This window comes from Dipodomys merriami, unplaced genomic scaffold (assembly GCF_024711535.1).
Source record: "Dipodomys merriami isolate MVZ:Mamm:240054 unplaced genomic scaffold, mDipMer1.0.p SCAF_22, whole genome shotgun sequence".
Taxonomy (NCBI): domain Eukaryota; kingdom Metazoa; phylum Chordata; class Mammalia; order Rodentia; family Heteromyidae; genus Dipodomys; species Dipodomys merriami.
In genome coordinates this window covers 18400099-18412350 of record NW_027203604.1, presented here as the reverse complement: position 1 = coordinate 18412350, position 12252 = coordinate 18400099, and the positions used below count along the sequence as shown (strand labels likewise).

Below are 12252 nucleotides of genomic sequence, written 5' to 3'. Positions count from 1 at the left end.
CCGGCTTTTTTCTTTTTGCTTATGTGGTGCTGAGGAATTGAACCCAGGGCCTTAGGCATGCAAGGCAAGCGCTCTACCACTGAGCCACCTTCCCAGCCCCTACCCTGGCTAGTTTTGAACTATGATCCTAAGATCTCAGCCTCCTAAATAGCTAGGATTACAGGGGTGAGCCACTGGCACCCAGCATTAGCCAAATCACTTGTAGATGTGTTTTCTTATGGAGATCTGACTTGCCAAGAATAGAAGAAGTACTTGACTCTCTAACAGTTAAGCAGATTTAGTTTATTTTTTCATCTTCAACAAAGAATTACATATGAGTTTTAAATAGCTGTAAAAGAACCCTGAAGAGCTCCCTGAGAAATGACTCAACAATATCAAGTAACATTAATCTGATTGTATTCTTTTTTTTTTTTCTTTTTTTTTTTTTTTTCCTTCGGTCATGGGGCTTGAACTCTGGGCCTGGGCGCTGTCCCTCAGCTCTTCAGCTCAAGGCAAGCGCTCTACCATTTGAGCTACAGCGCCACTTCCGGTTTTCTGGTGGTTTATTGGAGATAGGAATCTCACGGTCTTTCCTGCCCGGGCTGGCTTTGAACCGCGATCCTCAGATCTCAGCCTCCTGAGTAGCTAGGATTACAGGCGTGAGCCACCAGCACCCGGCTCTGATTGTATTCTTGAGGTAGAAAGGCTGCTCGTTGTGAAGAAGTCTCAGTTTTCTTAGTGAGTTGGGGTGTTTTGGGAGGGTGGGTGGAGCCTGGGTCCTGGGGAGGTTCTGCCCCATCCTCTCGTTTGTCCAACTTGTTGTCCTGTCAGTGTTGTGCAGCACACAGGGAATAGATTATGTCACTGGAACCTCCAGAGTGTGACTCCACATCCTGTCCTCAGAGTGGGTTCTCTGTGCCACAATGCTCAGGGTTCTAGTAGCTCTGACTGCCCTAGATACTGGTGTATCCAGCTTACCACCAGGTGAGCAGGAGAGAAGATGGTAAGGACATGAGCCAGGTGTCAGAGGGCAGAGAACGGGGCTCCTCAGAGCCCAGCTGGCAGGACAGGGGCTGGGGAGAGACTTGGTGAGCACATGCCCATGACGTCACATGTGCCCTAAAGATGCCACATGGTAGCATCTGTGCAGTGAGTCTTCCCTGTGGGTGTGGCACTGATGACAAATCGCCCCTCATGACTAGCTGGCAGCCAAAAAGGAGCTGGGATTGGAGGATGTGGGTGGCTGGTGGGCGGCCTTGTGGCGTATCTGATGGCAGCGCGTGGGAAGGTCTGGGCTGGCAGTCTATGAGCCAGCTGTCTCCGAGTTGTCCTAGAATGCGACGGCTCTTATACAGAAGGGACAGCTGAGGCCAGCTGCTGGCCCGCACTTGTCTCCCTCCCTCACCTACAGCTATTTGGTTTGCCATAAGAATCCTTTCTCTCTGGCCAGTGAACTATCAGATGACCCAGCAGCACATTCTTTTGTTGGGGTTTTGGTTTTGTTGCCATGCGGGATTGTTGGTTTTCTTTTTTGGTTGGTCATGGGACTTGAACTCTGGGCCTGGGCACTGTCCCTGAGCTCTTCAGTTCAAGGTGAATGCTCTACCACTTGAGCCACAGCGCCACTTCCAGCTTTCTGGTAGTTAATTGGAGATAAGAGTCTCTGGAGTTTCCTGCCCGGGCTGGCTTTGAACGTGATCCTCAGATCTCAGCCTCCTGAATAGGTAGGATTACAAGTGTGAGCACTGGTGCCAGACTTGGTGCAGGGGTTTTAATCTCAGGGTCTTGTGGTTGCTCTACTGCTTGAGCTACAATCCCAGCTGTTTTTTGCTTTAGCTCTTTAAAAAAAAAATTTGTATTTTCTCCTGGGGCTGGCCTCAAACTGTGATCCTCTTCCCTCTTCTCAGCTGTGAACCACCACACCTAGCTTGTTGACTAAGATGGAGGTCTCACTGACTTTCTGCCCTGGCTGACCTCAAACCTCAAGCCTCTTAATCTCTGCCTCCTGAATATGGGCATGAGCTGCCCTGCACAGCTGTTACTGTTATTGAAATGTACTTCGCTGTTTAGTAGGCAAGGCTACCACTTTGCAAGAGAGGCAGGTATTGCACAGCAGTGCTCTGGCATTTTCTGGGAATGGCCCCCTTTTGTCCTGGAACCCTCTTTTCGGTCATATGACTCTTGTCCCCCCCACCCCTCCCATTTCAGAGAAGTGGCCTCCTCCCAGGGGACCCAAGCCAAACCACTGTTCCTGTTGCAGTTTCCCCTGGCATTCATAGTTCCAGAACAATCCATGAACTAAAATGAGAAACATTTTTCTCTCATGGCTAGCATATACTCCGATTACTCTGGGGAAATCAGATAAAAATAAATCACTTGTTCCTAAAGTTGGTGGCTGTGATGGTGGAGGTGATCTTTGGCAAGAGAATTTCGGAATTAAAGCAGCGGGAGGCGGAGCGTGGGGAAAGCCAGCCAAAGCGTTATTGATGGTGGCAAAGGTGCTTCCCTGCCCTCTTCCTAGAAGCAGCCATGGGGGCCAGTGGTGCTAGTGTGTCCCCCTCCTACCTCCCCCCTCCCCCGCACCCTGTCAGACCATGTTCCCTTCTGTTACTTTTCAACTCCTATGTGGTGACCAGGGGTGGCTGTGTGGGAGAGCACCTGCCTCGCAGAGCCTGTCCCTGGCGCATGGCGCCTCCTAACGTGTCTGTTCTCCTTTCGCAGGCCACGTCCTCATCGAGATTGCCAGCACCCACAAGAAGCTCAACGAGAGCCTGGAAGAGAACGTACGTGCCACTGCGCGCCAAGCACAATGGCACCGTGCTTTGTGCTGATCGCACCAAAAGCCTCCAACCTGGTGGGGATTTTTTTTTTTTTATTTCATGAACAGTTCCGAAAGTTCCATAAGGAGATCATCCATGAGCTGGAGAAGAAGACGGAGCTGGATGTGAAGTACATGAACGTGCGTGCGGCCTGGTCCACTCCACGGCCATCCCTCGGTTCAGTCCTAGGGGCGGGAGGGAAGTGGGGGAGGAGGGTTGTGGAACTGAGGGGCCTCTTTGTGCCACCACTTGGGATCTGTATTAAAAACTAGAGGAACCGGTGGGGTGGGGTGGTGCACACCTGTAATCCCAGCACTCAGGAGGCTGAGGCAGGCGGATTGAGAGTTTGAACCCAGCCAGGACTTCATAGCAAGACCCTGGCCCCAAACCATTTTTAAAAAGAAAAGGCACAAGAACCAAATAGTTTCAGAAATAACTGTGTTCCTAGAAAGCAGTGTTGTCAGCTGATACATGCCTATCAGGACAGCCATTCCCGCCCCCAGCCTGCCCCACTTCCCGTGTCCATTTAGCTGGTTTTGGGGTCTCCGTTCCCCTGGTCTTCCAGCCATGTCACACAAGTGCTTTCCATCTCCCCTAGAAAGCTTACTTTCCAATGTCCCCCAACACCCCAATATGTGAGTCCTTGGTCCTCATTACTCCAGAGCCATCCCTGCCCCCGGGCCCTCAGCAGGCCTGTGAGTGCTGGGCGCCCATGCAGAGCAAGCCACGGTCATGGTAGCCGCGTGCGTGGCGGCTACTAGGTGCTGCAGTGAAGGAAAGCCCACGCTTGACTCGCAGGCCACGCTCAAGCGATACCAAACAGAACACAAGAGCAAGTTGGATTCCCTGGAGAAGTCCCAGGCCGAGCTGAAGAAGATACGGAGGAAAAGTCAAGGGGGCCGCAATGCCCTAAAATATGAGCACAAAGAAATCGAGGTACATCCCTCCCCCTACTACTTTTGACCCCTAGTCATATGATTTAAAGGGTGGCCTGCCCCTTGCTGTCTCCACTCAACATTGTGCTATTGCTGAATTAAAAAGCATTACACCGGGCACTCGTATAGCTAACGCCTGTAATCCTGGCTACTCAGGAAGCTGGGATCTGAGGATCATGGTTTGAAGCCAGCCCAGGCAGGAAAGTCTGTGAGACTTTCCAATAAACTACTTAGAAAAAGCCAAGTGATAGAGTGCTAGCCTTGAGCACTAAGAGGCTCAGGGACAGTACCCAGGCCCTGAGTTCAAGTTCCAGAACTGGCAAAAAAATAAAAAAAAGTCAGAAGTAGACCTGTGGCTCAAGTGGTAGAGGGCTCACCTTGAACAAAGCTCAGGGCCATTACCCAGGCTCTGAGTTCAAGTCCCAGGAGAGCAGCTCGAGCATGCGTGTACACATACACACTCAGCATTCTGAGCCCGGTATGGTGGTGCATGCTTGTGAACCCAGCCCCACTCAGGAATCTGAGGTAGGAGGGTCTCAAGTTTGAGGCAGTATTCCATGAGACATTGTCATGAGTGAATGAATGAATGCATTCTGGCCTCATAAGAGCTGCATGCTCGGGGCTGGGAAGGTGGCTCAGTGGTAGAGTGCTTGCCTTGCATGCCTGAGGCCCTGGGTTCGATTCCTCAGCACCACATAAGCAAAAAGAAAAAAGCCGGAAGTGGCATTGTGGCTCAAGTGGTAGAGTGCTAGCCTTGAGCTGAAGAGCTGAGGGACAGCGCCCAGGCCCAGAGTTCAGGCCCCATGACCGGACCCCCCCCCCCCCCAAAAAAAAAAAAAAAAAGAGCTGCATGCTGCAAGGTTTTCCCTGGAGCAGGGAGAAGGGACTCTGTGATCAGCATTCCTGCCCCAATTTACATTGGAAGGGTCAGCCTAGGTTACGCCCTGTGACTGGCATGTAGACCCAGGGTTTGAACCTTCACCTTGCCAAGTTCACAGAGCTTTGCGGTACAATCCACGCCACTTGCAGGCCGGCACGTAGGGGCTTATAAGGAGGGCTGCATGCGCAGGTCAGGTGACAACTCTGCTCTGCCTCCATTATTAAAATAAAACAGCATAAAGATGGCAGAAGATGAGCATGGGGCTGGGCAGGGACAGGATGCACCCTGTTACTGCCACACCTCCGCTTTCTCTCCTAGTATGTGGAGACAGTCACCTCCCGCCAGAGCGACATCCAGAAGTTCATCGCTGATGGCTGCAGAGAGGCCCTGCTGGAGGAGAAGCGGCGCTTCTGCTTCCTGGTGGACAAGCACTGTAGCTTCACGGACCACATCCACCACTACCATGTGAAGGTGGGCGCGGGCTCGGGCCTCCTGCTCCAGCCAGGCCATTCCAGAGGGAGCTTTTACCCTAGTACATAGCCCGTAGACATCCCAGACAGCCCGTAGACATGCCTGCTTGTAGTGTGGGATGTAGAACTGCATCCATTTTGAAAATCCTCTTGTAAAACAAATGCTCAGGCTGGGCACTAGTGGCTCAGGCCTGTCATCTTAGCTACTCAGGAGGCTGAGATCTGAGGATTGTGGCCAGCGTGGGCAGAAAAGTCCACTCTTCCTCTGTGAGTCATCTATCTTATGTATCTACAATGCATCTACAGCATTGATGTCCTTCCTAGGGCCAGCTCGAGTGGCCCAAGGCACTGTCCTGCTACGGCTGTGGAGCAGGTCACCAGCAGCCCTGCCCCTTCTCAGGCGTCAGGACACTGTGTTCCAGGAGTCCTTCCTGTCCCTGCAGAGGGCTGACAGGAGGAGGCCCTCTGACACATCAGCTATGGGGATGCCAGAGACTAATACACATCTTTTAAATGATGAATTCTCTTATGCCTGTGCAGCTGTCCAAAACTAGCACTAGTTAAGATCAGGTACTCTCCATTGCTCATAGAAAAGTGATCTAGAGTGTTCTGCATCATCCGAGAAGCTTGACCACAGCTTCTTCTTTCAGGGCCTTGCATATCTGCACACATTTGTTGTATATTCTGCAGAGGTTTTGTTGGCTACCTAATATGAATAACCACCATGTGTAACATTACACTTTGTTTCCATGGTGAGGGCCTTGCACAGCCTTGAGGCTCTCTTCCCCAAGGCAGCACCCCACTATGTCAGAAGGCACCTGGAGTGCTTTCAGAGAGTGCTGGATATTGGTCACGGCATTCTTAGACTTGACCTTGAGTCCCAGTAATCATTTATCCCCTCCCTCTTGGCAGCCAAAGCCCCGAGCTCCTCCAGGCCCAGCGCTGGTCCAGATGTGGTGGGAGGGGGGGTGGCTGTGCTCTCCCCCTGCTGATGCAGATCTGATCAGAACAGCAAAGTTGCCATGCATGAAGCTTCCAGAAAGTTCCAGCTTCCCCTTCCCAGACAGACTGCTGACCTGGGAGAGTAGGGGAGGGCACCTGGATCTCCAGGCTCTGCCTACTTTTGTCTTGAGCTGCAGCCCAGCTGTTCTGCAAAGGCCTGAAGGCGTCCCTCAGTGTGTCCTCATGCTCAACTGGAGCACGGCCTCGGAACCCACTTCCCAGAGTGTTGTTGGCCTAACCACGCATGCATGCACGCACACACATACACAGACACGCGAGCCCGCCAGTTTCCCTGAGATCAAAGATTCCGCCCCTGACCTTTCTTATTTGGCTTTTGAATTTTTTATTTTTGGTGGTAGGGAGTAGAGAGTTATTGGGGTTTTTTGTTGTTGTTGTTGTTTTGTCTTCTGTGCTCTGAGGGTGAGCTGTGTCTCCACTGACTCATGTTTCTTTTTGTTTGTTTTTCTCCTTGTTTCACTGTTGACACAGTGCTTCACTATGTAGGCCAGGCAGGCCACAACTGTCTCAGCCTCCCAAGTGTTGGCATTACAGGTGTGCACCACCACACCCAGCTTGAACATATCCTTAATCACTATGACCCCTGATCTCAGTATTCCACTCCTTGGATCAATCAAATTCAGCCCCTTCCCTTGTGAAATAAGCAGTAATGCACCGTCCATGCAATCTTTCACCAGACGCCTTTGCCATTGGTTTTGTTTCTTTTGGATTTCTAGTCTGCAGAATTACTGAGTTCCAAACTGCCCCGGTGGCATGAAACCTGCTGTGATGCCACCAAAGTGCCAGAGAAAATCATGAACATGATCGAAGAGATAAGGACCCCGATCTCCACCCCCACATCCATGACGCCCCAGCCGTCGCCCATGATCGAGAGAAGCAACATGGTAGGTGCCCCTTCCCTCTCCTTAGTTGCACGGTGCCCTTGTTGTGTGTTGGGGCCAGCTGGGCTCTGAGCAGAGGCAGAGGGCTGCCCTCATTGGTGGAGACCACAGGCCTTGTTCTTACTTCCAAGCCCACCACTTCCCATGGCCACCCCTTGTCTTCAGAGCTGAAGCAAGCCACGCACATGAGTTTTCCAGCAATGACGGAGGTGTTGTCTGGAGGCGGAACTCTACAGTAGAGCGCCAGCCGTGAGCTGGGCTTTATAGCTTTATTTTCACAAACGTACAGGGAAAGCTGGAGCTGGCTGGCAGTTTGGATACCTGAGTCCATCCTGCCTGTCTACCTAAGGGCACTGGAATGATGGGAACAGCTTTAAAACCCAGCTGCTTGCCCACGGGGTCTGGTGCAGGCCCAAGGCTAAGCAGGACAAGGTGCAGAGCCGGCAGGTGTGGAGTGGGAGGACATCGTGTCTCTCCCCCGTCTCCCTGTGCCAAGCGACAGGCAGCAGCTCCCCCCCCGCCCCCCCCAGCCCCGGCCAGAATAGCCTGGCATGATGCCCTAGAGTGCATCCAGGACCATCCTGCACTGCCAGGGCCAGCCTTCCCCACACACACGGGCACAAAGTAAAGGCCCACATGGCCTGGGCTGGTGCCCAAGCAGGTGGGGGGATTTCTATGCCACTCCATCCTGCTTCCATACATGGTTAGACTCCTTCCAAAACAAGATGGGGAAGATATGGGGGTTTGAACTCAAGGCCTTGTCCTTGTTCAGCAAGTACTTTACCACATGAGCCACACCTCTTACCCACCCACCCCCAATTTTTTTTACATGGGATTATCCTTTTCACCCCTCCCTCCAAAACAGCACTAGTGGTCGATGAGTCATTAGTAAAAAGGGATTCAGAACTAGGCAAAAGGACTGTCCCAACACTGCCATAAGAAAAGGGGTTCAAGCCAGGCAGTGGTGGCTCATGCCTGTAATCCTAGCTACTCAGGAGGCTGAGATCTAAGAATTGTGGTTCGAAGCCAGCCTAGGCAGGAACATCCATGAGACTTTTTTTTTTTTTGTCGGTTGTGGAGCTTGAACTCGGCCTGGGCGCTGTCCCTCAGCTCTTCAGCTCAAGGCAAGTACTCTACCAGTTGAGCCACAGCGCCACTTCTGGCTTTTTCTGTTTGTGTGGTGCTGAGGAATTGAACCCAGAGCCTCATGTATGCAAGGAAAGCACTCTACCACTGAGCCACCTTCCTAGCCCCTCCAGGAGACTCTTATCTCCAGTTAACCACCAGAAAACCAGAAGGAGCGCTGTGGCTCAAGTGGTAGAGCGCTCGCCTTGAGCTGAAGAGCACAGGGCCAGCGCCCAAGCCCAGAGTTCAAGCCCCACAACCAACAAAAAGGAAGAAAGAAAAGGGGTTCAGAAGATGAGAAGGGGGATGAATACCCAGAAGACAGGCTGGACCCTGGGGGTTCAATCCCCTCACCCAAACCATGCCAACACCACCTGAGGAATCCCCACCCAGCAAGAGGAAGCCCTCACTGCCGCCTGTGCAGCCCGTGTCACCGGTGTCTGCCCCTCACCCTCCACATTGTCCTTGGACTTAGGGCCAAGGTCTGGCAGCCAGGGACCTGCCCTTCATGGATTGGGGTTGAGACACACACAAAGACCAGTTAGGTCCCAGGGGCCCTGAGTGCTAAAGACTGCCTGCGATGAGCGGGCCTGGTTAGAGAAACAGCACAAAATGTTTGCCACCATAACCGGCCCTGCTTGGTTGAAAGGGAAGCAGTGAATGAAGTTTCCAGAAAGCACGAGGCGCCCTGCCAGAGATTCTATCTAGTTGATAGGAAGCTAGAGAAGATTTTGAAAAAGAACATGCATTCAGAAGGGGAGAGGGTGATTAAGAGCCACCTTTAGGGTAGACTCCGCTCACTCACTCCTCAGGGGAGCCAGAACCCTGAGGACAGAAAGTTGATTAATGGAGGTGAGGGGGAGTAGCTGTTTCTTCTTTTTTCTTTGTTGGTCAATCGTGGGGCTTGAACTCAGGGCTTCGGCGCTGTCTCTGAGCTCTTTGCTCAAGGCTAGTGCTTTACCACTTGGAGCCACAGTGCTACTTCCAGTTTTCTGATGGTTAATTGGAGATGAGTCTCACAGACTTTCCTGCCTGGGCTGGCTTTGAACTATGAGCCTCAGATCTCAGCCTCCTGTAGCTAGGATGACAAGCATGAGCCACCGGCGCCCGGCTTTTTTTCTTTTGACAGTGAAGGACTCTATTGAAATAATTTAAATGGGAACATTGTCCTACAAGTGGCAGAATTTGGGGGAGACAGTGGGACTGAAAAGATGCAAATAACACTCCCCCCCCAATCTGTCACCCACTGCTGGGGTACTCTGCCATCAAACTAACCAAGGCTTCTTCCAGGTCGGGAAGGACTATGACACACTTTCAAAATACTCACCAAAGATGCCCCCCGCTCCCTCAGCCAAAGCCTACACCAGCCCCCTGATTGATATGTTCAATAATCCAGCCACAGGGGCGCAGACGTTAGAAAGGACAAATCACTCAAAAGGTAAGATATTTCCTTTGATTTCTTGTATGGCACCTTCATAAAATTTTTAAAGTAATTTGTAAAATAAATATCCAGCATATCCTGACAGCTAGGTAACCAAACATGGTAGATTGGTCTGAGCTTCAAATAGCTTATACCTCAAGGCTGATAAGGTAGGGCTGAGAGCTGGGCCCTGGAGCCAACTCTATAGTTATGGAGACGGGGGGCGGGGGAAGGTATAGACCTTAAGATATTCTACCTACTGATGGCTGCTTACATAAGGTAGATGTACTATTGAGAAATGTTATTGAGCAGGGTGTGGTGGTGCATACCTGTAAACCCAACACCTGTGAGGCTTTAAGGCAGGAGGATCAAATGTTAAGGCCAACCTGAGTTGGCCTTCTTGAGACTCTGTCTCAAGAAACTAACAAAAAAGAATAATAATGATGATGATGGGGGGTTGGCATGTACATAACCTAGTTTGCACTGTGTGGTGGTGGTTTTTTGTTTTGTTTTTAGTAAAGCCAGCTATATGACAAAATCTTGGTGGTGTTTTTTTTTTGTTGTTGTTGTTGTTTTGCCAGTCTTGACCTTGAACTCAGGGCTTAGGCACTGTCCCTGAGCTTCTTTTGCTCAAAGCTAGCACTCTACCACTTGAACCACAACGCTGCTTCCGGCTTTTTCTGTTTATTTGGTACTGAGGAATCGAACCAAGGTTTCATGCATGCTAGGCAAGCACTCCACCACTAAGCCACATTCCCAGCCCAAAATCTTGGTTATTAATCTTACCCACAGGCATCATAGAACTCTCCACACTCACCCTCTCCGGCAGGGCGCCTTGTGCTTCACTGCTTCCCTTTCAACCAAGCAGGGCTGTTTATGGTGGCAGAAGCTTGGTGCCATTTCTCTTAGCAGGCCCACTCACCCCATGCAGTCTTCTGCACTCAGGGCCCCTGAGACTTGACTGGTCTTTTGCTTCCAGAGGAGTTGAGTCGGCAGTGCCCTGCAGCACCATTGTTCAAACCACCGAGTCTTTTCAATAAGCCAAAAAAGAGGCAGAGACAGGAGTAGTAAGGAGATGGCAAAACCATGTTGTCACGGTGAAGAATTGGCCAGAGGGCAGCAGGAGCCCCAGTTGTTGAAGGTCCAGTCTGCACAAAGCCCCGTAGTGTGGGCTGTGGGCTGGGTTCCTCTAGACAGGCCTGGCACCACTTGCTGTGTGTGATCTGGGCCAATTCAGGATTCTTCTGCTCTCGGTTTCCTCACCAGTCAGGGCACTGGTAAACTGGTGGGTGCTGCGGAGCGGTGAGGTGGGTGGTTGCTGGCGCCAGGGCTGCTGGTGGTAGAGCAGTGACAGAACACAGTGTGTACCAGGCCCTGACTGCCCGGCAGGCCCCGCCCCACATGGCCAAGACTGGACAGAGGGGGCCTGGGCGTGTCCTCCGGCCAGTCCCTGACCACTCAGGGCCACGCCCCCAACCCTCAAAAGCCACACCTCTGACTGCTCAAAGCCACGCCCCTGTAACAGACTCATCTGAGGACCCCAGCTTACAGCGGTCGGTGTCCGTCGCCACTGGCCTGAACCTGATGAAGAAGCAGAAGGTGAAGACCATCTTCCCTCACACGGCCGGCACCAACAGGACTCTGCTGAGTTTCGCGCAGGGAGACGTCATCACGCTGCTTGTCCCCGAGGAGAAGGATGGCTGGCTCTACGGGGAGCACGACACCACCAGAGCGTGAGTCAGGGTGCGCGTCGGCGGGCTCCCACAGCTGCCCGCGCCCACTGGGTGCAGGAGCACTTTAGCTGGAGTCTGGTTTGCTAGTGTCTGTGCCGCTGCACTGAAGCCAGGCGGTTTCACCCCCCACAGATGTGAACGTTCCTTTGTTTTTATTTTTTATTTATTATGTCAGTCGTGGGGCCTGAACTCTGGGTCTGGCGCTGTCCCTCAGCTCTTCAGCTCAAGGCTAGCGCTCTACCACTTGAGCCACAGCGCCACTTCTGGCTTTTTCTGCTTATGTGGTGCTGAGGAATCAAACCCAGGGCCTCGAGCATGCAAGGCAAGCGCTCTACCAGTGAGCCACCTTCCCAGCCCTGTTCCTTTGTTTTTAAAAAGGACCTGTTTCTCAGGAATAATAATCTGGGAGCGTTTTGGTTTGTGGTTTTTTGGGTTTTTTTTTTCCTTGTGGTACTGGGGTTTTGAACTCAGGCCTGGTGCTTGCTTGGCATGACACTTGAGCCACATTGTCAGCCCTCTTGGCATTGGTTATTTCTTGGTAGAGGGCCTTGCTTTATGCCCAGTCCTGCCTGGGCCACAATCCTCCCATTTGTACTTTCCCAGGTAGCTGGGGTGACATGCCCAGTCATTTATTTGCTCCAGGCTGGCCTCAAACTGTTTAATGCCCTGGCCTCTACCTCCCAAGTAGCTACCAGCAATGGCTTGAATCCTTGCACCTGGCCTCGCTAGTCTGTATCAGATGTGTTTTCAGATTTAAGACAAGGGCTGGGCGTGGCCAGTGCACACCTGCAATCCCAGCTACTGCTCCCAGCTACTCTGGAGGTAGAGTCAGGAGGATCTTCGTTGGAGGCCAGTCCAGACAAAGCGGCAACACCCTGCCTCAAAAATAAAATAGAAACAAAAGGACTAGCGTGTGTTCAGCACATATGAGGCACTAGGCTCCGTTCCAGCACCAGACAAGGCGAAAGATGTCAGCGCCAAGTCACTTCA

The 12252-nt window shown here is 52.0% G+C and overlaps 1 protein-coding gene across 1 annotated transcript in view; it reads left to right on the top strand.

The window, feature by feature from the left end:
• Nucleotides 1-12252, top strand: part of Baiap2l1 (BAR/IMD domain containing adaptor protein 2 like 1) — a 71664-nt gene that overhangs the window by 52511 nt on the left and 6901 nt on the right. The window contains exons 4-10 of the mRNA XM_070033540.1: nucleotides 2701-2762; nucleotides 2867-2938; nucleotides 3597-3734; nucleotides 4932-5084; nucleotides 6820-6987; nucleotides 9400-9547; nucleotides 11055-11262. Of these exons, the coding sequence (XP_069889641.1) occupies nucleotides 2701-2762; nucleotides 2867-2938; nucleotides 3597-3734; nucleotides 4932-5084; nucleotides 6820-6987; nucleotides 9400-9547; nucleotides 11055-11262 (949 nt within the window). The remainder of the gene's footprint in view (nucleotides 1-2700; nucleotides 2763-2866; nucleotides 2939-3596; nucleotides 3735-4931; nucleotides 5085-6819; nucleotides 6988-9399; nucleotides 9548-11054; nucleotides 11263-12252) is intronic.